Raw genomic sequence first — 27,271 nt, forward strand, 5'->3', positions numbered from 1 at the left:
CTTTAATGTTATTTTTGTGCACCCATTTAACTGCAAGACTGTGGTTGGAGGCCTAATAGCGATAGGTGGTCAAGAATCGGAAATCCAAGGATGACAATGGGATTTTTTTTCAGGGATCTTAAAGAAAGTTAACTCTTAGAAACATGTTCCATTAACAAAAAGGAGAACTTCTGCAGAAAATTAAAATGATTATTCTTCCTGCTTATTATTGTTCTGCTGTTTTCTTGTGTTCTTCGTTCTTCTTGCCTCTTCTTTCATCCCTGCTGTATTCTTCCTTTGCCTTTTCCATTCTTCCTTGACTACTAGTCCTTGTTTGCCCATTCTCATTTAATCCCACTTTTGAGTTTACTACTTATTCTTACATGTCTGTATTTCTTCTTTTGCTCTAATTAATAGCATTTGAAAATGATAACATTGAAATGCTCCCTTGAACTCAATGGGAAAACCATGTTTAAAATAATGAGCAAAGGAAATAAATGTAAGTTCCAGCTTGGCTAAACTGGAGTCCGAGAGGGTCCTTTGTGATCATTTCCTGTACTTATCACATGTCTTTAAAGAGTCCAGACCTATAGAGATCTCTCGATGACCAGCAACATTTCCAGGGTTTCCTGCAGGTTTTTCAACGGGCTCTGAAAAGCAGATGATATCAAGTATTAGAACGAATCAAAGCCAACTCAGTAATCAATAGTTATCATCTGTAAGTTTATTTGATATCCATTTACAGTCAACCCTCGTTTATCACGGTTAATCCGTTCCAGACTCTGCCGCGATAAATGAATTTCCGCGAAGTAGAAACCATATGTTTGTATGGTTATTTTTATATATTTTAAGCCCTTATAAACTCTCCCACACTGTTAACATTATTAGAGCCCTCTAGACATGAAATAACACCCTTTAGTCAAACGTTTAAACTGTGCTTCATTACAAGACAGAGATGGCAGTGCTTTTAAACAATTAAAAGCACGTATTGATTTTTTGATTGTTTGCTTTTCTTAGCGAGCGCTCTCTCTGACATTATCTGCTCTTCACGGTGCTCCTTTGAAGATAAGATATGTTTGCATTCTTTTAAGTATACAGAAGCACGATAACGTGGCATTTTGTAGAGGAGCGTCCTATCTTCTAGGCAAACAGCCACTGTGTAAACAGCCCCCTCTGCTCACACCCCCTCCGTCAGGCAGAGACAGTCAGAGAGACAGAAAGAAGCAAACAAAACAAGCGCCACGCAGGAAGCACATCTTTTAGCATTGAGGAGTTTTAGTTAATATATAATACATGCTCTGATTGGGTAGCTTCTAAGCCATCCGCCAATAGCGTCCCTTGTATGAAATCAACTGGGCAATCAAACTGAGGAAGCATGTAACCTAAATTAAAAGACCCATTGTCCGCAGAAAGCGGCGAACCAGCGAAAAATCCGTGATATATATTTAAATGTGCTTACATTTAAAATCCGCGATAGAGTGAAGCCGCGAAAGTCGAAGCGCGATATAGCAAGGGATCACTGTATTTATAAAATGTACACGGCTTGTTATAAGGCAAAGCATAAATGTCATAAGCCAGGACTGAAATACCTAGAGAACTTTAGGAGTGCTTAGCAAGCCTAAATATGGATGAAGGAATTGAAGTTTCCAGAAAACAGCCCGACATTGTGGAAGGAAACTTTGTGGATTGTACTTAAAACTAACATAGCTATCATTGTGAAAGGCACTTCATCTCCGACTGAACAGACTCTCTGGAGTAGGCTCTGCATAGAGATGAGCTTTGGCTTTTCTAAAGCGGCCATCTGTGAAGCGTTTTGTTAAGTTGTTACTGGTTTTCTGGGATTTAGATCAAGGATCAAATAGAATGAAAATAAAAAGTAATTGGAAAGAAGATTGTGCGTCATACAGACAATTTTTAACAATGTTTTTAAACTTTGTTTCCAATATAAGTCGTCTATATTTTTCGCTTTTTTTATTTAATTACCCTGAGACTCTTTTGTGTTTTATAAAAGGTGGAATCCGACTGTGATCCATAGCAGGTTGCCCATTTTACACTGTTGTAATTGAAAGTGGTCAACTTCAAACCCACGATGTCTGGATTCCAAGCTCCTTCTTCATCGTGATTAATAAAAGAAATCTTATCCTCTCCTACCTGAAAGCACTGCAAGCGGAGCGGTCCCAGGTGACATCAGCTGAGATCTCAGCCACCAATTCCTGTGCAGAACCGCCACTACACTTCACCTATCAATAGTGCAAATCCTGACGACTACAACACGAGTATTTCTGGGGAATCCCACCACTATTCATCCTACTTTGCACATTTTTCACTGTGGTAACTGCCGGAGGTCAGATGTGGACGTGTGACTTTTATATTTCAGGAACTCTGAGAAGGAGCTCCTTGTGATCTCTGACCAATAAGGGAACTCTTACTCTTGAGAGCACACAAACCGCCCTTAAGCATTGCAAGCAGAGAACTTCAAAATGACTTCAGCTGTGCTCTCACTCAGGATTGTGGTTTCAGGAAGGACATTTAGTCATAAAAACTTTTGCTCTAAAACTCCTAATTATTTTGGGCAACCAGCCAAACCAAATGAACCCAGAAAACGATTATTAAATTGGCAAAGACAGGAGAGAAAGAGAAGTCATTTCTGTTTGTGAGATTAAGCATTCCAGAAAATGTTAACTGTATTACTAAATATGAATTTACTATATGTCAGATACTATGGATTTTAGCAAATAAATGGTTATAGCTCGTGATGTTAAATTTGCATATTAATTTTACACTACATTAAAAACAATTTGTGATAAAAACAATCTGATACTAAATGTCGAAAAAACGAAAGAACTGGTGATCGACTTCAGAAGGAAACAGCTGACACACACCCCGGTCTACATCAAGAACACTGCTGTGGAAATTGTGCAGTCTACCAAGTTCCTGGGAGTCAATGTGACGGTCCCAGCACACTTCCTCCATCACCAAGAAGGCTCACCAGCGCCTGATCTTCTTGCGGAGGCTAAAGAGGGCCCTGTGGTGTTATGGGTCCACAGCTCGTTGAGCAAAGGCCATTCATTTTAAATAAATAATCGACGCACTCGCGGCTTAGCGAGGGGACGTTGGGCCATGGCTAATGGCGCAGCTGGTGTGGCCCTCGTCATTTAAAAAGAAGCGCGAGTTGGTTGTGAGGGGAAAAATGGAAAAAAGAAAAAGAGGAAAAAAATGGAGAGAGGAGAAAAGAGAATGAGAAAAAGAACAAGATAAGGAAGGAAAAGAGGACGGAGGTTACAGGGAGCGAGGAAGCAGGCGATGCGTGCGTGTGGTGAGCGCGCGATCGAGGGCAGCTGTGAGGAAGCTGGGTGTAAGGCCGTCACCGGGTGTTTGAGTGGATGTTGCTCCCGCTGAGCGACCTTGTAGCGGGAGTGACCTGGTGAAAGCGATGAGCCGCAGAAGGCCGTGGAAAGGCAGCGGAAGTCGGGAGACTTGGTGGTGGAGTCCCCAATGTCTGCGTCCTGGCCATTGGGGTAATCAAGTCTCGGGGACTGGGATGAGTGCCATACCGGAGCCAGGGATCGGGAGGTCTCCAGTCTCGAGTGTGTAGAGGAGGGCAGCTGCAGAGAGCGTCTTGCCTGCTGCTAAGCCCAAACGAGATAAGCAGGTGAGACGCTAATAGAAAAGAAGCACCGAGTTGTGCCCTGTGTTGGCTGGGATTGGCTCCAGCAGACCCCCGTGACCCTGTGTTTGGATTCAGCGGGTTGGAAAATGGATGGATGGATGGAGTTTGTTTGTTGTTTTTAAGACTGCTTCCTAAAGAAGATTTTAACCTCTGGTTTTTAAGGATAGAGTTTTTCTATTGGTTTTAACCTCCACATGTTTTATTGGATTATTTATTGACTTTTTGAAAGAACTGCACTTTATTTATGTGAACACCTGTTTTGATGGACAGTTTTAAATAAAAGCACTGTTGCACTTTCAACCATCCCCTTGCTTAGATGTTTATTGCCTTTACTGACTAGCTCACTCGGTTTCATTATCAACGGTGTTGGGTTCAAGTGCTTCCAAAAATCAGATGGGAGTGTGGAGCCAGAACCCACATCGTCACAGGCCCATCTTAGCAAGTCAGTCCTCACCACTTTCTACAGAGGGACCATAGACATCGTGCCAACCAGCAGCAGCTCTCTGTGGCAGGAGAGCTGCAGCGCTTCGGACTGGAAAGCACTGATGGTGCGGTGAGGGCTGCTGAGAAGATCATTGGAGCCCCGCTGCCTAATGTGCAAGACTTGGCAAAACAACGCTGTTTGGCCAGAGCTGTGCGGATCTCCAGAGACCCCACTCATCCTGCCTCTGACTTCTTTTCCCTCATGCCCTCAGGCAGAAGGTACCGCAGCCTGAAATGCAGATCAACCAGGTTTTTTTCCTACCGCCGTTCGTCTTTTAAATGAAGCACTTTAGCATTTCACTGAATGCACTTTTAATCAGAAATTTTTCTGCACTTTTAATTAGAATGTAATAGATTTTAACCATGTGTTTTTATTAATGTCTTGTGCATCGTCTTTTCGTTCTGCAGCACATCTTGGATGTTCTGCTGAATGACAAATAAAATTGAATTGAATTGAATTGAAAAGGATTATTACACCTTGCTAGAATTTTTTTTTTCTTTTTACGTGGATAGAAGATCTCTTATTTCTCCTGCCAGACAAAAACTGAAGCTCATTTCTTGTATAACTGACAATGAAACATGAGAGATTCTAAAGGTGCAAAGAAATAATTTTAAAAAATTCATAAGATCGGCATTGAAAAAGATTTTTTTTAATGCCTTGTTTTCAGTAGTTATGTGAAGTTCCAAGTAGTGTCAATTCAGTCGTGCTAGTGATGTCACGGGATACAATCACTATCCTTCAGTGGATACATACTGTATATTGAACCTCTTAAGAACATAGCATTAGTTCTCATTTCAAGTTGGCCCTACAGTCAGGTTTTGAATTCCTTTTAACCCCCAATTATGAGATTTGCAACTGATATTGCAACCCGGATGATGAGGCTCCATCTCTAGCTCAAACCAGCCAAGACGGACCTTCCTGTTATCTTGGCTCATCTGGCTATTCAGTCCCCCATTGCTGTTCAGCTCGGCTCATTATTGCTAACCCTGTAACCTTGGGGTGGTGATTGATGGCCAGCTGTCCTTCACTGACCATGTTCCAACTGTCTCTCGGGCTTGCAGATTCACTCTATACAACATCCGCAAGATCAGACCATATATGATGGAGTATGCAATACAACTCTTTGTCCAGGTTCTGGACTAGTTATATGTAGAATACTGCAGGAGTAACAGCATGTGTCATCAAACTGCCGGAGATGAGTCAACATGCAGTGTTATGTTTGGTGTTAAACCAGCCAAGATGGGGACATGTCACTACTCTTTTAGATCACTACAAAGGCTCCCTGTAGCAGCACGTATCAAGTTCAATTCCTTATTGTTTGCCTACAGAGCAGTCAATGGATGGTGACCCTAAATTGTCCCTAGTGTGTGCTTGGTGTGTGGGTTTGGGTGTGTGTATGTTTGTCCTGCGGTGGGCTGACACCCTGCCCGGGATTTGTTCCTGCCTTGCCCTCTGTGGTGGCTGGGATTGGCCCTGTGTTAGGTTAGGTTGGGTTGGTTAATACAGTCAATGGATCATCACCTATAAACATGGAGACATTTGTACGGTCCTGTGCTCCTTCTCGCTCACTCAGGTGTGGTGATGAATGACATCTGGTGATGAATCTCAGTCCAGACTCTTTTCATGGGTAGCTCCTAGCTGGTGGAATGAGCTGCCCACCTTCATTCAATATTTGGACTCGATTTATGTGAATTTCCCCTTGGGATTAATAAAGTATCTATCTATCTATCTATCTATCTATCTATCTATCTATCTATCTATCTATCTATCTATCTATCTATCTATCTATCTATCTATCTATTTATCAGTGTGTTTAAGAAGTGTTTGAAGACTCTCTTGTTCAATAACTCTCTGTTTTACTGATAATGGTTTTGTTAGGTTCTGGTAACCCAGAAATTTTAAAGAGCTTGCATTTTGTTCCATGCGCTCTACTTTTGATGATCAATTTTGTAAACTTGTACTGTAACACTTGTCCATAAACAATCCCCTGGCTGATGTTTACTCAACTATGTTGACCTCCTTTGGATAAAAACAGCTGCAAAGCCAATAAATAAATAAATAAATATACCTTTTTGCTTTGCCTTCTAGTTCTGGTGTCTCGATCCTTTGTTCTTTACAGTTCTGACCTCTACCTGCCTTCTACATTGTCCTGGTCTATTTGCTCCTCACAATAATACTGAAACAGAGTTCTCATAACACAAAGGTTCTAATCTTTATGTGTGTAACTAAGGTGTCTCTACAGTATCATGCTATGCTACATTTTCACATTAAGTGCATACAAAGTTGACTGACTAAAACTTAGGAAGCACTGTCATCTCCCATCAACATCAACACAACACAATGTTTCCACTATTTCCAAATTAGAAACTTTGCTAAATGAAATCTGCCCAATCTTCCTCACTTCCCATCTATTTCTACTCCAGAAGAGATGTTGATCAGTCTTGGGGACTCAGGCAGCTTCCTTTTAAAGATCCCAGAGTACAGTGGGAAAAGGATCTCACACTCAACATTTCAGAAACGGAGTGGAAGGCAGTCACACACAGAATTCACTCTAGCTACATATGTGCAAAATGTTCAATTATTCAACTTAAAATTTTTATCGAGGACATTTATCTCATTTAAAATTGTACAAAATGTTTCCAGGGCAAGACCCAACCTACAAACGTTGCAATCGAGCTCATGCCTCATTGGGCCACATGTTCTGGGCCTGCACCAAATTAACATCATTCTGGACAAAACTTTTTAAATGCCTCTCAGACAGCCTTGGTGTCACAATCAATGTTCCCTCTAAGGAGTAGCATATAGTGAGCAAAAAACATTGTTTATCAGCGACATTTTGTTTAGGCCAAAAATTTATGAGCACCAATTTTCGCGATAAGTACGAGCGACGCCGTCGGAATGCGCGATTGTGTGGTAAGTATGAGCGACGCTCTGAATTCGTGTGAGCGATCGCTCACGCGCTCAGCTTAGAGGGAACATTGGTCACAATCCCTCCTAATCCACTAACAGCTGTGTTTGGTGTACTTCCAGATGGTCTTAAAGTGGAGAAGGACAAACAAACTGTAATCGCATTTACTACACTACTGGCACGTAAACTTGTCTTGCTCAACTGGAAGAATCCTAACCCACCTCTTTCAAATCAATTGGTAACTAATGTTATATATTAGCTGAAATTGGAAGGATTTAGACGATTTGTTCAAAACTTTTTAAAAATATGGCAGGAACTTATCAATAACATTTTAGAATGAGAATTTATACTGGAGGGAAAAGACTCTTTTCTTTCTTTACTACTCTCAACAGTTTTGCTCTGGCTGTTGGCCTTTCTCTCTTAAGTATGACTTGATTATATAGAATGTTATATACTTTTAATAAATTCAATAAAAGATCCAAAAAAAAAAGAAACATAGGAAGCACTGTATTCTGTGATTTACTGATTCATTACTCACCTAGTAAAATATGTTACCATGAGGATCGCAGAAAGAAACCCAGAAAACAAGAGCCAGCGAGCAATGCTATATGCTGTCCAGTACTGCCAGGCCAAGCAGCATTCTTGACTACACAAAAGAAGAAACAATGCTTATTTTCAAGGCACATTTTCATGCAAAAGATGTACTGTAGCTCAAAGTGCTTTAAGACATGTCAAAGAAGTACACTGCTCACAAAAATTAAAGGAACACTTTAAAGAAACACATTAGATAGATTAGAACTGAATATGAAGTTGGATATCTATACAAATAACGACAGGGCAATGTCTTAGGAACAAAAGGATGCCAAGTCTTTTAATGGAAATAAAAGTTTTCTGCCTACAGAGGGCTCAATTGTGTAGACACCCTAAAATCAGAGTGAAATGAAGACGTGGCAGGCTAGTCCATTTTTTCAAAAACTTAATTTCTGCTACTCAAAATGCTTTTCAGTATCTTGTGTGGCCCCACGAGCTTGTATGCATGCTTGACAACGTCGGGGCATGCTCCTAATGAGACGACGGATGGTGTCTTGTGGCATTTCCTCCCAGAGCTGTATGAGGGCATCCCTGAGCTGTTGTACAGTCTGAGGAGCAACCTGGCGGCACCTAATGGACCGAAACATAATGTCCCACAGATGTTCTATTGGGTTTAAGTCAGGGGATCGTGAAGGCCATTCAATTGTTTCAATTCCTTCATCCTCCAGGTACTGCCTGCATACTCTTGCCACATGAGGCCGGGCATTGTCGTGCATTAGAAGGAAACCAGGACCTACTGCACCAGCGTAGGGTCTGACAATGGGTCCAAGGATTTCATCCTGATACCTAATGGCAGTCAAGGTGTCTTTGTCTAGCTTGTAGAAGTCTGTGCATCCCTCCATGGATATGCCTCCAAGATCATCACTGACCCACCACCAAACTGGTCATGCCGAATGATGTTACAGACAGCATAACATTCTCCATGGCTTCTGCAGACCCTTCAACGTCTGTCACATGTGCTCAGGGTGAACCTGCTCTCATCTGTGAAAAACACAGGGTGCCATTGGTGGACCTGACAATTCTGGTATTCTATGGTAAATGCCGATCGAGCTCCACTGCGCTGGGTTGTGAGCACAGGGCCCACTAGAGGACGTTGGGCCCTCAGACCACCCTCAAGAAGTCTGTTTCTGATTGTTTGGTCAGAGACATTCACACCAGTGGCCTGCTGGAGGTCATTTTGTAGGGCTCTGGCAGTGCTCATCCTGTTTGTCCTTGTCCAAAGGAGCAGATACCAGTCCTGCTGATGGGTTATGGACCTTCTATGGTCCTGTCGAGCTCTCCTAGAGTAACTGCTTGTCTCCTAGAATCTCCTCCATGCCCTTGAGACTGTGCAGGGAGACACAGCAAACCTTCTGGCAATGACACGTATTGATGTGCCATCCTGGAGAAGTTGGACTACCTGTGCAACCCCTGTAGGGTCCAGGTATCGCCTCATGGTACCAGTAGTGACACTGACTGTAGCCAAATCCAAAACTAGTGAAGAAACAGTCAGAAAAGATGAGGAGGGAAAAATGTCAGTGGCCTCCACCTGTTAAACCATTCCTGTTTTGGGGGTCATCTCATTGTTGCCCCTCTAGTGCATCTGTTGTTAATTTCATTAACACCACAGCAGCTGAAACTGATTAACAACCCCCTCTGCTACTTAACTGACCAGATTAATATCCCATAAGTTTCATTGACTTGATGCTATACTCTGATTAAAAAGTGTTCCTTTAATTTTTGAGCAGTATAGTTGCATGCTAAGAAAAACAGGTGAAATTAAGATTAGAATAATGAGTAAATAGTACACAAAATATAAATAAATAATGCACATTTAATTTTATATCTTTCTTATGTAAGAGATTTAGAGACCTTAAACATAGATTTTTTTTTTTTAAGTTTCTAAATGACAATCTGTTGATAAGATTAGATGGCCAGGGTGAACAGAAAAAAAATGTCAGTTAAGCTGGAGTAAAAAACTAAATCTGTAGGGGTTACAGGCCAAAAGACCACCCAGCTCCCACTGAGAATTCTGTTTAACATAAACGTTCTTTATTTATGTATTCAGACTTTGTCTCAGAGGATTTGACACAGGGGGTCTCATGACAAGTTGCGGTATCTTCTTTCATTTAGACATCACAGCCAGCTGCACAGGACTTTGATAATGTGGTGGCAGCGCAGAAGAGGAATCTCACACTTGGAAGAATGGAAAGGACTCTTGGAATTATGTAGCATTGAGTATCTTGCCAGCATTTCCAAAACTAATGTTTAATACAGTTAATTAAAAAAAAAATCCTGAAATGTATTTTTGTATGTTTCACTTTACAATCCGAGTTTATCCATCTATCCATCCATTATTCAACATGCTATATCCTAACTACAAGGTCACGGGGGTCTGCTGGAGCCAATCCCAGCCAACACAGGGCGCAAGGCAGGAAACAAACCCCAGGCAGGGCGCCAGCCCACCGCAGAAAATCTGAGTTTATCTAATGTGATATCATCCGCCATTTTCAAACTCAGCTATTCAGTTCAGGCACAGTTGGTACCTATCCCAGACAGGATGCCAGTCTTTGTTAAGGGCATACCCTCACCAGGCCAATCTAACATTCTGTCTCCACACAGGCAGTGAATAGCCATGGATTTGAACCCTGGGCTCTGGAGCGCTGCGCCATTCGTCTTAAAACTACCACTTTGTAAATGTTATTAAACTGTTATCACTCGTGACTGTGCAAACCTGCCTTTGCATTGTTGTGTCAGCCTCTTGTGTTGCAAACGTTGACAGCTCCACTGTAGTAAATGCCACGGTACTTGTGGTTGTCAGATGTGGTGTTGATGCTGTGAAAGATAAGACAGGACAGCAAGTACTTGATAGTAGGTTGATATTAATGTTAAGTTAAAGCCTTTCAAATGACCAAAAATTGACTCTGGACTCAGATATTTTTAAATTAAGCCTTTTAAGTGCCATTGACTTTATGGTGGTAAAGAGGCATTCTCATACTTATTTACTTACACTCTGCTATTGCAGCTTCTTTCTTTCTTCACATAGTTTTGTTTCTTTTCACGTCTCAGAGACATGCATTTTAAGTTAATCACTGACTTTAACTTAACTCAGTGTGAGTGAGTATGAATGTGTGCCTGAGCATGACCTGCGACAAGCATTATAGGATGTGTGTGTAGAAAGTCTTTAAATGTACTGTAGTAGACAACAGTAATGGCTTCAGTTATAATATGAGTGAAGGAGCTCAAAGACACAGAACAGACTCCACTAATTCTGAAAGAGCTCGCGTGCTCCACATCGCTTTATTTCTGCTCATTCAGCTGTCATCTTCTGTAAGTCCATCCTTGGCAACTGTAGACTCAACTGCCTGTCATAAAAACTCTGCTATGTGCTTGCATTTTGACAAATGTTCACCTCACAGGTATACATTGAAAAATGGCTTTGCTTATTTCATGTGGTTTTTGTAGATTTTTGGGTGCTGAATTCAAAAATGAAAACCGTTTTTCTCTATCATGCAACATTTTTCACCTGTCATTTATAGTTTTTTTTATTGGTTTTGCACTATAATTAAATACCAATATTTTATTTTACTGCCCCCTGCTTGCTTTGCTTGCCAACCCCTGTGGGGGGCGCAACGTGCTACCCACTTCTCGGCTCTGCCGCTTGCGTACGGGGAAGCAGATGTACAATTTAAACAGATTGTTATTTTCATGGCAATCCTTACGTATGCATAATACAACTAACTATTCTATATTACAGCAAGTAATTAACCATAGTAAAAAATAGCAAAACGTAATAAATTGAAAGAAAATTATGTTTCATGTTGCGTTAGAGTTATTCGTTGTTATACATTTTCGTTCTGTTTGGCTTTGAAATGAACACGCAAATGCTTTTTAAACTTACACTTTTACTGTAAAACTTTTTGATTCCATGTTTCATGACAACGCAATGTATAACTGCCCGTGAATGAATATCATTTCTTTCTCTCTAATAAATAGTGAGAAAGAAACGATATTTTTGAATGTTTATCCCTGTGATTTGTTAATTGTCATAGCAAAAGCTATTCTAACGGGAAGCCGTTGTAATACAAATGGCACATCAACATCTCCTTTGGTATCTAATGTTATCCGCGGAAGTTGTACTACATTACCTTTCTTGTCTCTTGTTAAAATTTTACATGTTAGACTTGTTCGACCAATTTTAAATACAACTAATCTTGTCCCATTGCATAGCCTCATCACTCAAACATAAATTATGCAATAACATTATGATACATCCTTCTTTAATTAATTCGTCTGGCGGAAGACTGGACAGTGTTAATGGATTTAGATATTCTTCAGGATATTGTAAGTTGATGTTTTCATCTTCTTCACCATCACCACCAACTATTTCAGCATAGTCTACTGATATGCATTTAACCGATTTGCCACGTTAATTCATTTGACTTCATCGTTTCTCAGTGCTAGGATTACCCGTGTACTCCTTTCTTCTGTTGATAACCCTTCAGGATGAAATTCTTCAATAAGATTTGGACATAATAAGTCTTCTTTTATTGGGAACTTAAAGTAAAGAAAACGTAAAAATTTATAAGAGTTGAGAGCGCAGGAACTGTGTCTGACAAAAGCATTCACACGAATGAGAGGTGAGAGGACTGTGGATATGGTTGAGAAGTGGGCAGGACTTGAAAAAAATCTCATGGGAATAGTCTTGTCTCGTCTCAAGATTTTCTTTTATAATAAAGAGATTTGTTTGAATTTATCCATCCATCCATCCAACACAGGGCGCAAGGCAAGAAACAAACTCCGGGCAAGATGCCAGCCCACACAGGACAATTTAGAATCACCAATCCACCTAATCCGCATGTCTTTGGACTGTGGGAGGAAACCGGAGAACCCCCACGTAGACATGGGGAGAACATGCAACTCCACACACGGAGGTCCCGGGAAGTGAACCCAGGTCTCCTTAGTGCAAGGCAGCAGCGCTACCACTGCGCCCCCATGCCACCCTGTTTGAATTTAATATTTGTTGTAAAGTCAGAATACAGCCAGAATTGAACCCAGTTATGAGCAATGAGCAGTCAGGGCAGAAAAAATTCTCACTTGAGTGGGAGAGCAGAGCCAAAAATTTCCATTGGGTTCAGAAGGAATTGCCAGCTACAAAAAAAGCTTGGTGGATCCAGATAAAGTGCTACTACCATTGCTTCAGATTTAAGCTTGGTTTATTGAAGTGGTTTGTCAAAGTCCTCTCTGATGACAGTGTCTATTTTATGTAATCGTGGCAAACATTTCTAGGTTTGAATGAGGCTAAATTAAAGAAGGTGGTATTTTTGCTGGACCTGTTATTAGAAAACTGACTAAACTGAGCTTCAATGTACTGCGAGTCTTTTGTCTGATGTTCGTTCCTCGGTTCAGTATACAAACTGATTCCTTCAGTGTACTGTACTGCAGGTCTCTTGTCTGTAGTTTGTGAACGCACTTGCAATGGTCCTCCAGATCAGTTGGGGGCAGACTGCTTCATTCAGTCAGTCAGTGTATGTTCTGCGACGGTCATAGTCACTCAGTCAGAGTGAATCGATCAATGGAAGGTGCTTGGTGTTATCTGCCAAGCCAGTCATTGGCTAGTTGTCGTCACGGCCATTTCGGGGAAAAAGTTTACTGACAGGCTATTTTCCGAAGGCTGCGGCCATTTAAGTGAAGTTAAGATGATAGCTCTAGACCAGGGGTCCTCAATCCCAGTCCTGGGGCCTCATGTATAATGCCGTGCATAGAACTCGCACTATAACATGGCGTAAGCACAAAAACCGAAATGTGCTTACGCACAGAAAAATCCAGATGCAGGAATCTGTGCGTACTCCAACTTCCACGTTCTTCCGCTACATAAATCCTGATCAGCGTGAAAACTAACGCTCGTGCACGCGCTTTATGTAACGCCCCTACTCCTCCCAGAATTACGCCTATTTGAATATGCAAATCAATATAAATCGCCCTTAAGCGCAGCCTTCTGTGAAAAGACAATAGGAAAAGCACTGGGAAAATATAAGAATTTCAGCGAATACCAAATGGAGGCAAAGGAAAAACATACTATTTGTTCAAATAAGCCGTGGTATAATCAACAAAATGAAGTTGATCGAGTGATATAGCGTGTTGGAGAAACTTGAAAGCTCACATCCACAAAATCGCACAGTGCCGGAAATAAAAATGAAGTCACATATCAAAGTCGCCGTGGAAAGCCGAGTTGTAAGCCCACTGTCTGAGTGTCATATGAAAGCTTATTAGGGTACAAAGAAAAAGGCACACGGTGGGGAAAAAGCACGAAATGTCCACTTCAATCTCGACATTTCCACTTTAATCACGTAGTTTATTTTGTCATTAAAGTAGAACATCATAAACTTCATCTTAAAATCGTTTAATTAACCAGCTTCTCAAATCACATCGTAATTAAAGTAGCACGTTAAATGCTTTGTTTTGTATTTGATCTTCTACTCGTATGTGCTCTATGTGTGTGAATCACTACTTGCTTCTTAAACTGGCTCTCTTCCTCCAACTGGACACAGAATCCATTACATTCGTGATATTACAGCTCTCTGAATAACTAAAATACTGAGATGTATACGTGATGTCATTTTCATGATGATAGGAGTTAAAGCGCGTTATTAAACATGTGTTTCACTTCGATGAAATAATTTATTGCAGCAGTACTCAGGGGCGGCTCTAAGCTTGTGGTGGCACTGGGCAGAGGAAGAATCGGTGGCTCCTTAGCCCGCCAATGTCAGTAAAGTACCTTATGCACGGTGGATGGCCACGTATGTTGCAGACACTGCATAGCCGCCTCGTGCTCATGACACAAGCATTTAACTTTTGCGAAATTTGTCGCTGCGTTTTTAGCAGTGTTGTTATTTTATTTTTCTGTTTTATATTCAATATATATTGGCGTAGCCGTCACTGCAGTCAGTGCTTTTCTTTCCCCAAGTAACCGATCGCCATACAATCAGCTCTGTAATAGAAGTTAAGCCATCTGTAAGCTTAGCGCCGATTCTTCAAAACGTTTAAAGAACATTGAAATATCTTCGTAGTACATGTTTAATTATTCTATCCTTAAAGACACTCCCAATGAAGAATATAGATTATTTAAATGAAGTTAAAGTTTTATCTGTATAATTTAACAAACATATTTTGCTGCATTTCACCTTAAAAATGATATCGCATCATATGTAAATACGCTTTATAAAGTGGCTCAGGTTGTGCGATATTATAACTATAGTGCAAGTTTACAGTGGGGTGATTGTACTTATAAGTACAAACAGTTCTACAAGGAGCACTTGATTGGCTGCATTTAAAGTTCTTGGGATTAAACTGTTTTGAACCGCAAGGCCCGTACAGGAAAGGCTTTGAAACATTTTGCAGTGGCTGAGACAGAGTGTCCTTAAAGCTGTATACCGATAATTCTCTTTCCAATCAGCTGCTGCTGTGATTCACACTCAGATACAGTGATATAAATACTCCGAGTCGTGCAGTGAGAGTAATATGGAAAAAGATGATCCGCTGTGGCAACTCCTAACGGGAGGAGCTGAAAGAAGAAGAAGAAGAAGAAGAAGAAGAAGTGAGAGTAACAACACTAAAGCAGTTATGGCATTTGGAATACTATGGCTGTTCCCTGGACCATTATATTGTTACGAATTAATTACAATCAGATGCATTACACTAATAAACAATATGCGGTTAGTTTCGGTGTATTTATAAAGCCGCGTCATGAAAATAATGAGTAATCACACAAGAACAGTAGCACTGCTTTGACGCTGGGTGCCGCCAGTTTGCAAAACCGAGCGGAGAACTTGCGTACGACAAGGCATGAGGTACCGTGGAAAAGTGCGTGGCTTTACGCCAAGTGTAGGTTTTATACATCGCGATTTGAACGTGGAAAAGTTCTTACGCAACATTTCTGTGCGTACGCACCGTTTATACATGAGGCCCCTGGAGAGCCGCAGTGGCTGCAGGTTTTTGTTCTGACCTGGTTGCTTAATTAGAAAGCAATTCTTGCCAATAAAGCATTAACAAGCTATGAAATTAAATTAACTCTGCTATGTCAGGTCATTCTCATATCCTAGATTTTCTTTCCCTTTCTATCATGCAAATGATTTGAAGGCTAAAATGGACGAGTAATTCTCAGTCCTTCACTTTTTTCTCTTCATTTTTCTTCCAAGTATTTAAATAGATAAATACACACAGGTGTAAATGTAAATAAGCTAAATGGAGAAATGCTGCTCTCTCTTGTCATTTGCATGTTATTGATAATAAGGAGCAATTAAAATAGCTGTTTAAGACAAAATTAAGCAATAAGGGCTCAAAATCACTAAAGTGAAGCAGAAGTGTTACTTTAGCAATAAGTGCTTTTTATTAAGCAACTGGGTTGGAGCAAAAACCTGCAGCCACTGCGGCTCTCCAGGACCGTGATTGAGGACCCCTGGGCTAGACTATTGTGGAATGCAGTGTAAAACACAGCACACACTATGCATGCCTCGAAAAGATTTGTTCTTTAATGTCTTTGTACCAGTACAAAAGAACTAGTTTGTTCTTTCAATGTCAATGTCAATTTATTTATATAGCACATTTAAAACAACATAGGAATGCTGTGGCCAAAGTGCTTGACAATAAAAGAAGAAAAAAACATACAATTAGCATAAATAGAAATAAAATAAAAGAACATAAATAAAATACTGTAAATAATAAATAGAAGATGACATAATCACAATGAGGAACCCATCCGTATTATTGAAGGTCACAGAAAGCAAGTGAATAGAAATGAGTCTTTAATCTCGTTTTGAACAGTTCAATTGTAGACGACTCCTTCATGTGATGAGGTAAAGAGTTCCACAGGCGAGGAGCAGCAGCTTCAAAAGCCCTGTCTGTCCCCCTTAGTTTGACATTTGGTACGAGGGACAACAAGAGACAACTGACCAGAAGATCTAAGCACTCTGGATGGCTGGTGTAAAGCTCACAATCCAGATAAATACTGTAGGCAGGAGCAAGCCCATGTAAAGATTTAAAAACTAGCAATAAGATTTTAAAATCAATTCGAAAACTGACAGGCAGCCAGTGTAAAAAAGCTAATATTGGAGAAACAGAATCAGACTTTCTTGCCCCAACCAGAAAGTGAGCGGCAGCATTCTGGACCAACTGTAACCTGCATATCAGGGATTTGCTAATCCCAGAATACAGCGAATTGCAGTAATCAAGGCGAGAAAAGATAAAAGCATGAGGAGCTTTCTCAAGACCCCTAGAAGATAAAAAAGACTTGATCTTACCTAATAGACGAAGCTGGAAAAAGCAACTCTTAACTACAGAATTAATCTGTTTCTCAAAAGACGGGTTACTGCATCGTACATCACTACTTTTGACAGATTTTCGGGCTACAGAGAACTTCTTTACTGTTGAATTCGTGGAGCAGAGATAAGAGTGTTTAAGTTTGGATATATTAGTGAAGACAGCTTACTTCATAATTTCAATATATTTTTGGCTGGGAGTAATCTGTTTGTCTGTGCTCATTTTTTCATTATTGTCTTTATTTGTTTTGATTAATGTTCTTGTGTTGAACTGTATAAAATTACAGCACATTACTGTAAACAGTTTTTTTTGCCATTCCCTGGTTGTTCGGTTACGGCTCCAGGTGCTCGCCACTTTACCCCACAAAGCCTCACAGCCTCAGAGCCAGAGATACTCTGGTACTCGATTTATTGTATGGGGTTACGGATGTAAAAGAAAGGAAAAATGATTTAACAACAATAGCAGTCAATCCTGACAATGACCAGACTTTTAGGAATAATAATACAAGGGCTATAGATTAAATTTGGGGCATTCTACTCAGGTCTACGTAATAAGGATTAGTACACTAATTAGTACACATGTCACTACACTGGTTACCTGTGTCATTCAGGATTGACTTTAAAATTCTGCTTATGGTTTATAAAGCCTTAAATAATCTCGCCCCATCTTATATATCGGAATGTCTGACACCTTATATTCCAAATCGTAACCTCAGATCCTCAAATGAGTGTCTCCTTAGAATTCCAAGAACAAAACCTAAAAGAAGTGGTGAGGCGGCCTTCTGCTGTTATGCACCTAATATCTGGAATAGCCTGCCAGTAGGAATTCACCAGGCTGATACAGTAGAGCACTTTAAAACCCTGCTGAAAACACATTACTTTAACATGGCCTTTTTATAACTTCATTTTAATCTTAATTTAACTTAATCCTGATACTCTATATGTTCAATTTCCTCAAAATAACTATTCATGGTGGCTCTAAAATCGCTACTGACCCCTACTCTCTTTTCTGTTTCTTTTTCCGGTTTCTTTGTGGTGGTGGCCTGCACCACCTCCACCTACTCAAAGCTTCATGATGCTCAAACAATGATGGACGGATTAAAAGGCAAAAGTCTACGTGACCATCATCATCATCAAGCCCTTCCGTGAGAATCCTAAATCCAAAGAGGACTGTTTCATTTATGTGAGGTAGAATGCCCAGAGGGGACTGGGTGGTCTCATGGTCTGGAATCCCTACAGATTTTATTTTTTCTCCAGCCGTCTGGAGTTTTTTTGTTTTTTCTGTCCCCCCTGGCCATTGAACCTTACTCTTATTCGTTGTTAATTAATGTTGACTTATTTTGTTTTCTTATTGTGTCTTTCATTTTTCTATTCTTTAATATGTAAAGCACTTTGAGCTACTGTTTGTATGAAAATGTGCTATAGAAATAAATGTTGTTGTTGTTGTTGTACACTCTAGGACCCTGCCCTAACCAAACAGACCATTTAACCAAAGTCATCAGATGTATGACTTTGGGATACCAGAGGTTTATTTTTTTCCAGGAATTATATCAGCGGGAGTCTTTTGTTTTCCTCTCATTCATTGTCAGCTGGTTATACTGTATGTCTGTTTCTATGATACTGGGACGTCACATAGGCATATACCAATTACTATGCCAATTTTCACCATTTACCACTGATATGGTTGTTTATGCAGATTATGCTAATGTTATAAAGTGTATTATTTCACTATTATTATTGTTGTATGTTATGCTGATTGTCAGCAAAGAGTGCAAAACATGAAAGGAATCACTAAAACGATGTACTGGTAACATCAAGCAAATAGGTTGTACATTCACAGTGTTAGCATTGAATGTACATAATAATCACAGTTTTAAATTAAATTGCCATATACTGTACACTGTTGCTAGTTGTAAGTGTGTGTATATGTATTTATGTCATGAGTACAACTTTTGATAAATACAATCTGTTGCATTGCTTTGTACATTTTGCTTATGGTTTCCAAAACACACAATGGATATTTGAGAATACTTACTAATTTAGGTTGGTGGAGTGGTGGCTCTGAGGCTAGTTATCTGCACTGGCAATCAGAAGGTTGCTGGTTCAAATGCTCTGTTGGGCCCCAGAGCAAGGCCCTTAACCTGCAATCGCTCCGTCCAGGGTATGACGTTAATCTGCATCCATTCCTACATGGGAAAAACTTGGGGATTGGTGGCAGAATTGGCACTCCAGCCACCATAAAAAAACCTCACATTGGTTTCACTCCACCTGAACTAGTGTGCTGCTGAGGTGTCACTCATTGCATGGCTGCACTCGGGTCCAAATCTGGGATCCTGAGTTGGTTTGTCGTGTCATGGGTGCGGCAATGCGTTGTATCAGCGCGTCCTCCTAACCTGTCTTTTCCTAAAGCAGCTAAATTGTACTTTTACTTGAGTCATTTTTTTCAGAGGATACTTTTTTTTTTACCTTTACTTGCGAAGTTGCAATGTCAGATACGTTTACATTGTTTTAGGTACATTTTTGTCTAACAATACTTGTTCTTGACAGGCATGTTCTTGAACTCTTTCCACTTTCTGCTGATAACAGTAAATGTGCACATTAGTAAAATGAGTCTTGATGTGTATATGTTGAAGTGACCTTTTGTCTCACTCACTGGTCACTATTCATTTGTGCAAATGAAAGGTCATATTTGACATCATGGAAACTACAGAAACTTTTTCTTCTTCATTTTTTTAAATATCCTGTATTTTCGAATGTCATTTTAGATTTCTGTTGGGATTAGCACCATAAGGTTTTATTTCAACAATTGAGTTCTGCAGGGTCTCAATCAGACTATTATTACTATCAGCGGCATCACTTCGTGGTAGCAGCAGCAAACTCATCTATGAAATGACACTTTATGTGCATGCACCATGTCACATTGAACTCTTCCGGAAAGATCAAAGTGAATTCATCTTAATTCAGTTGAGGGATGACAAAGAATGAACACCACCAGCAAGTTTGCAGGACTTTCTACACTTTGTTGGGTCAAGCTGTTCAGAGAGAAATGAGGGGAGGACAACTCATTTCTAGGAAGGATGGTCTCCATGACTTAGCAACGTGGTATCTATAAAACAGGGAAGAACAAACTTTCTGGCCTCATCGCCATACTAATCTCAAAAAACTAGGGGATCAAATGTTACATATGTGAAAAAAAATGATTAAAGCTTTGTATTCTCATGTCCATATTGCACTGTGAATAGACATTCACTCCTAAAACTGAAGATAAAATTGTTATAAACAGATTTGAGGAGGGAACTTGGATACAAAAAATGCTAAACTATACTGATTCTAAGCCTAAATCACTACTGGTATACTGGATATTGTCGCAGGTGGCTGGGGGGTGACCTGGCTGGGACGCCCCGGAGTACTAGAAGAGGGCTTACGCCTTCCCCAGACCACGTGGGGGCAAAAGCCCTGGTTGCTATGGGGACCACAGGTACAGAGCTTTGAAGATCAACCCTGTAGGGGCCCGTGGTCACTGCCAGGGGGCGCCCCAGTGCCTTGTGAGCCCTCGACTTCCGGGTGTGGCGGAAGTGCTGGGGGGAAGAGGAGCAGGGACACCCGGAGTGCTTCCATGGATGCAGCCGGCACTTCTGCCACACTGGGGAGTGCCGGTGGGAGATTGCCAGGAAGCACCTGGAGCACATCCGGGTGTGTATAAAAGGGGCCGCCTCCCTTTATACGATGGCTTGAGTCGGGTGGAAGAAGGACAAGGTCTGGGAGGAGGCAAGGAGGTGGCCTGAAGAGAGTAAAGGCATTTGGGTGTGAGGCCTGGACTTTGGGGACTTTTGGGGATTGTGTGGCACTCTTGTAAATTTGAAGCACATGAATAAACGTGTTGTGGGTGATTTCAACGTGTCTGCCTGTCTGTGTCCGGGTCATCATCCACAATATCAATTCAAAAGTTCTAAATGACCTGCCCATGGAACTAAGTTATTGGAAATTTGTGCATTGTGAAACACAACAAAGCATTAAAATATAGAATATAAATGGAAACAGTAAATTTTCAACTAAAATAAATAATCAACAATTAGAGTCAGTAAACTATTAAAAAATTATTACAATTATTATATTGTTATTGCTGTTATCAGGAGCAAATCTACCATCAAGGCATTCTGTGAGTACCCAGAAAGGTTCCTTTACACCAAAAACCCCAGGAGCTCTATTCAGTAAGTTACCCAGGGGGCTGTGGGGGTCTTGGCTGTTATATAACTTGATCCTTAATATTTAATCTCTCAACCAGCAACTGGAAAATAAGTGAAGTTATTTGCTTTCTTTCCATCTCATTATTCAACTTGGCCAGCAGCATGATAAGCTTATTGTCTCCAATAGGCAAGCAGCCCATAAAGTCTTTTAAAACTGCGCTTTCCCAAAGCATATGTCACGCTTAAAGGAATAATCCACCCAAATTTTTTTTTTTTTTTAAATATCTGACATACCCCATGTGATTTGTCGTAAGGAATGAGAAAATAATTTTAATCTCGTGTTTTCATGGAGAACAGAAATAACAAACTTTCTGGTAGAATAGGCATCTATGGAGACCAATGCTGAACAACAGCACACAATATAAAAACATCCATGAATAACCTCATGTTAGTCATGTCACATAATTCACACATCAAGTCATCCAGTGCTCACAAGGAGGAAAATGCATGAATTTCTTGCCAAAATATTAGTAAAACAAATACTTCTGGATAATCAGAGAAGATGCATTCACACGAGATTGAACATTTGAATTGAAGACCCACCTCTCCCTCATTCATTGGTCAAGAGTCCTGTGTTCAACTCAAACACTCATTCCTATGTGAACCTGTTTCTTTTTGAAGAAACACTTAACACTAAGGCACAAACAAGACCAACAAGATCCTCTGATTACTACTGGGTATTTTACACAATGGACATAACTTAATGTAAAACAGGTTCATACTTACTTGTGTCATACAGAAGAGTAGTAGAGGCTGATGTTGGTCTCATAGTTGGAACTGTTAATTTAAAGAAGAAGAAATACTGTTAATGTAAGACATTCCTTTAAATCATCAGCTCCCCCAGATTGCAGGTAAAATTCATCTCAGGTGTTTTAGGGACAGTGATGGAGGCCATAAGGTATGTTGTGAAGTCTAGAATTCAGTCATCCTACTGCAAAATTGTTCAATTTGAATTGCTGAGGGATTAACATCAAGAACCTGCCTTGCATATAAAACAAACATTAGACGTATTTAAAATACTTATAAGCATGTGCTGCTTCCTGACCCCTATGCTGACCTCTTTGGGACAGGAGGTCTTTTAACCTCCCCAATCCGTCCATGGCCTCACTATGTATCTCTTGGACTGCCATCCTTCTACTGTCTAGAGTACACATAAAGGGTACCCAATGTTTTTAATCATAAAATGTTTCAGAATGGCCCTGCTCTCTGATTTTATGAGTTTTAAGCTCTGAACACATAACTATTTTTTCAATATTATTCTTGAAAAGTTAAAAGAGCCAAAGACCTGGAGGCCCAGAACTCCACTTCATGTAAATCACAACGGAAATTCCATCCAAAATCAATAATGTGTACTGGAGGCTTTTAAAAGACATGAAATTCTAATGGCACATTTTGCTTCATATGAGAGGTATGAATCTATGATCACACTGTGTTTCTTTTTTATGGGAAATATATTAAACACACAAAAATCTGTGATGTCTCTCTGCTTTTTCAGAATGTGATATTAAATAGGCAAAGCTTCAAAAACCCAAAAAGGCCATTGTTATGGTTTGTTGTACCCCTGTGGTGAGGTCTGAGGTTCTAATGGAGGGAAGAAAAGGGTGAGATGGCAGAACAGAAATAAACGAATCAACTTATGAGCTTTGACAAGATTCACATTGTGGTGCAGCATGGGATAGGCTACAAACATCTGATCACTAGTAAATGACCAAGTAGGGCTTCTAATGAAATAATGTACACCTTTCGTTCTTCTTATCAGAGCCCCTTAGTTATGTGATTTTGAGATTGTATACAATGGAGAATAACTGGAGAGGAAGGGACATTCCAAATATTTCATTATAATCCTTGCAATGTGGCCTTCTAACAAAACTTCACTTTGGAGTCGTCTGAGGAGGCTTAACTGAGACACATTTATCTTGATATTATATATTTAGTATAAGACCTGTGAATTCTTCATATCGATTAGTGCTAAACCAGGCTGAAATAAATCTATCAATCTATCTATCTTGTAGTGCCTTTCCTATCTATCTATCTATCTATCTATCTATCTATCTATCTATCTATCTATCTATCTATCTATCTATCTATCTATCTATCTATCTATCTATCTATCTATCTATCTATCTATCATATAGTGCCTTTCATATCTATCTATCCATGTATCTATTGTGGACTTGACCCGAACACAGACAGGCGGACATGTTGCTTGTCACCACCACACGTTTTATTATATACACTATATACAATTAAATGGTCACTCAGACCCAGTTCAAATAAGTGCACAAACCCCAAACACATTCCTGGCCTCACAATGCCTCTCTTCAGGCCGCCTCCACACCTCTCTCGTGCCTTGCCCTGCTTCCACCCGACTACAGCCCTGAATAAAGGGAGTTGGCCCCTTTTATATACTCCCGGATGAGCTCCAGGTGGTTCCCGGCATTCCCCTTTTGGCCACGCCCCAGCGTGGCGGAAGTGCCGGCTGTTTCCCGGCAGCTCTCCGGGTGTCCGTCTAATTCTTCCCCCCAGCACTTCCTGGTGTGGCGGAAGTGCTGAGGTCACAAGTCCCCAAGGCATTGGGGCGCCTCCTGGCGGTGACCACGGGCCCCTACAGGGTGGGGTTTCCATGCCCTGAACCCGTGGCCCCCAAAGCAACCAGGAAGGTGGCCCCCACGTGATCCCAGATGGGCACACGCCCACTTCCGGTCCTCCAAGGCGTCCCGGCCGGGTCGTTGCCCCTGGCATCCGCAACACTATCTATTATATAGTGCCTCTCCTATCTATCTGTCTATCTATCTATCTGTTTTATAGTGCCTCTCCTATCTATCTGTCTATCTGTCTATCATATAGTGACTTTCCTATCTATCTATCTATCTATCTATCTATCTATCTATCTATCTATCTATCTATCTATCTATATAGTGTCTTTCCCAAATACCTATCTATCTATCTATCTATTATATAGTGCCTTTCATATCTATCTATCTATCTATTGTCAAGGATGCCAGGGGCCACGACCTGGCCGGGACACCTTGACGGACCAGAAGTGGGCGTGTGCACATCTGGGTTCATGTGGGGGCCGCCTTCCTGGTTGCTTTGGGCGCCATGGGTTCAGGACATGGAAGCCCCACCCTGGTGTGGCGGAAGTGCTGGGGGGTAGAATTAGACGGACACCCGGAGAGCTGCTGGAAGAACAGCCGGCACTTCCGCCACGCTGGGGCGTGGCCAAGAGGGGAATCCCGGGAACCATCTGGAGCGCATCCGGGAGTGTATAAAAGGGGCCGTCTCCCTTCATTCAAGGCTGGAGTTGGGTGGAACAAGGACAAGGCACGAGAGAGGTGTGGAGGCGGCCTGAAGAGAGGCATTTGTGTGGCCAGGACTGTGTGTTGGGGTTTGGACTGGGTCTGAGTGACCATTATAATTGTAAATAATTGTACATAATAAACGTGTGGTGGTGAGTAACATCATGTCCGCCTGTCTGTGTCCGGGTTAGCTCCACACTATCTATCTGTTTTATAGTGCCTCTCCTATCTATCTATCTATCTCTCTATCTCTGCCTTTCATATCTATCTATCTATCTGAACAAAATCCCTTCAGCACAATGAAGTTGGCGCTGCTGCCTCACAGTTAGGAAACGCGGGTTTGCTTCCCGGGTCCTCCATGTGTGAAGTTTGCATGTTCTCCCCTTGTCTGCGTGGGATTCCTCCGGGTGCTCCGGTTTCCTCCCGCAGTCCAAAGACATGCAGGTTAGGTGCATTGGTGATTCTAAATTGTCCCTCATGTGTGCTTGGTGTGTGTGTGTGTGTGTGCCCTGCAGTGGGCTGGTGACCTGCCCGGGATTGGCTCCTGCCTTGTGCCCTGTGTTGGCTGGGTTGGCTCCAGCAGACCCCTTTGACCCAGTGTTCGGATTCAACGGGTTGGAAAATGGATGGATGGATGGACAATGAAGCTGAGTTTTGAAAGCACTGACGTAAGATGGTTTTCACACTTTTATATATATGGACATTGCCACTATATTGACAGCCTGTAGTTACAATCCTTTCCTGTCTTTCACATGTTATTAAGTGAAAAATGGATGTATTATAAATTAAGCAAGTTGTATGTTTAATCCACAAATCTATACAGTAATTACAAATTCCTTGTTAAAAATTATATTTTCCATTTTTAAGAAATCAGAGGCAAATACTACATTTTTTTTTAGTAAAAATGTTTTTTTATAAGTCTAGCTATCTATTTGTATCAATATGTATCAAAATATCTCTCAAAATGTAGTTAGCTATCAATACTCATTTTTATGAAGTAGCAAAGACAAATCACAAAGCTAGGCCGTCAATTCCTACCTGCAGTGACTGTCAGGAAAACAGAAGCCATGTCATCAGTACCGGGTACGATCTCGATACCACACCAGTACCAGTTGGTGTCCTCACTCTTCAGGTTGCTGAGGACCACTCTGAAAAGCCCTTGCTTGTCATCGTGTATCAGTACTGCAGGATCACCGTTTTGTGGATCATCTGATCGTTTTGTAATGGTGCAGGTATTCCGGTGACTGCCTTTACACCAGTATTTTACATGACGCCTGTAGCGCTGCTTATCATATTGGCAGAGAATGTTCAGCGTCATTCCTTCTGTGGCAGACATTCTGCTTTGTGTTGTCACGCTGTACCCAGCTAAAAAGAAATTTAGTAGAAGATATAACTTATTAGAGTGTTTCCAGTTTGTAAGTTATAACAGGATTTTCCTTATTAAATGAAAATTGAGATCTAGCACAGCGGTAGCACTGCTGCCTGGCAGTAAGGAGATCATGGGGCCGCGTCCCTGGTGCTTCCTGCAAGGAGAGAGCTTTGAGCAGCGGGAAAAGCACTACAAAAATGTAGAAAATCATTATTAAATTAAACTTGTATTGCAAAACTGTGAGATCAGGATCATCTCTCATTTTCTAACAGTCATGGTGTAGGAGAGTAGAGCCTGTCCATATAATATCAGTTTTAAGACAGGAACCAACAAACTGTACTCATAGCTATCCACATACAGAAACATACATAAGAAATATAAGACATTTGACTAAAAGAGGAGACCATTTAGACCATCAAGCTCGATTTTTTAGCTAATAGCTAAGCTGTCCCACACAGGAGGCAGTATAGAGTCACCAATCATCCTGATGAAAACAATGTCCTGTCTTTTGATTCTATGAAGAATATGAAGTCAACCAAGTAAAGGAGCAAGGATCTGAAACTGTTCCACATGGTAATTAAAGTGCAGTGTTGCTTTCTTGGTCTTCATGCCTCCCAAGCCAACCAGAAAGTAGAAATTTATCATAATAATATTGGGTTAGAAGATATCGATTTTCTAGTGTAAACCCACCTGAAAATAGAAAGAAAAACATGGATACCACGTTGAAAGATCCCACCTGAAAAGTTGGACCCAAACACTGCTTGGTGCCAAAGTACAGTAGCTAAGTCAGCTCTCATTGACGTGCAGGTTTCCTTAACTGGGTGAGTGAGTATGCCTGGGTATAAACTGGCATGTCATCCTGGGCTGGTCATTGCTTTGTACATAATGCTGCCAGGATAAGCTTTAGGTCTGTGACTCATCTTGAAAATTAAGCAAATTGTTCAGTTTTCTGTCAATGATTTATCAAACGTATTAAGTGTGAAAATAGTGTAGGCTTTCAATAACCTGAATTCTAATAACAAAAGAGTTTTGTAAAGTCTGTCATATTGCACCTTTGCAAGGTTCTTTAGAAGTTAACTAACCCAGAGTACATTGCAAAGGAAGAAAAGATAAGGAATATAACAATAAGACTGAAAAAGATAATAAATGACAAGGAGACAGTGGGTGAGCGTATTTGCAGCTGTTATATGTGTTTTTTATTCTTAATAAATCATTCAAGATCCTGAATGTTACCGTAAGCATAAAGAACAAACAGCTAAGCAGAAGACAAAACCCGGAGCAAGTAACTTAAACATTCAATACCTGATATGCTGGAGAGGAAAAGAACAAGAAGCAGCATGTCGATTGACCATCGAAGGTCCTATAGAACAGCGCAGAGTCTACGGCGTCTCTTTGAGACTTTATTACACACAGTGGTTTCAGCCTGTG

The 27,271-nt window shown here is 40.8% G+C and overlaps 1 protein-coding gene across 1 annotated transcript; it reads right to left on the bottom strand.

Moving 5' to 3' along the window:
- Positions 1-1,706: 1,706 nt before the first annotated feature.
- LOC120529922 (CMRF35-like molecule 1) lies at positions 1,707-27,199 on the bottom strand. The gene is made up of 5 exons (XM_039754128.1): positions 27,146-27,199; positions 25,513-25,839; positions 21,902-21,952; positions 10,346-10,446; positions 1,707-1,814 (listed from the first exon to the last, which is right to left on the bottom strand). The coding sequence occupies exons 1-5, from the start codon at positions 27,180-27,182 to the stop codon at positions 1,707-1,709; spliced, it is 624 nt and encodes a 207-aa protein (XP_039610062.1). The 5' UTR covers positions 27,183-27,199.
- Between the last annotated feature and the right edge of the window lie 72 nt (positions 27,200-27,271).

This window comes from Polypterus senegalus, chromosome 5 (assembly GCF_016835505.1).
Source record: "Polypterus senegalus isolate Bchr_013 chromosome 5, ASM1683550v1, whole genome shotgun sequence".
Classification (NCBI taxonomy): Eukaryota; Metazoa; Chordata; class Cladistia; order Polypteriformes; family Polypteridae; genus Polypterus; species Polypterus senegalus.

Excerpts from the sequence above, each read along its gene's own strand:
- LOC120529922 (XM_039754128.1), bottom strand. The coding sequence starts at position 27,182 with ATGCTGCTTCTTGTTCTTTTCCTCTCCAGCATATCAG. Across the intron at positions 10,447-21,901 it reads TACTCTTCTGTATGACACAA|CATCAACACCACATCTGACA; the intron begins GTAAGTATGAAC and ends TATCTTTCACAG. Across the intron at positions 1,815-10,345 it reads ACACAACAATGCAAAGGCAG|AAAACCAGTAACAACTTAAC; the intron begins GTTTGCACAGTC and ends TCTAAATCCCAG.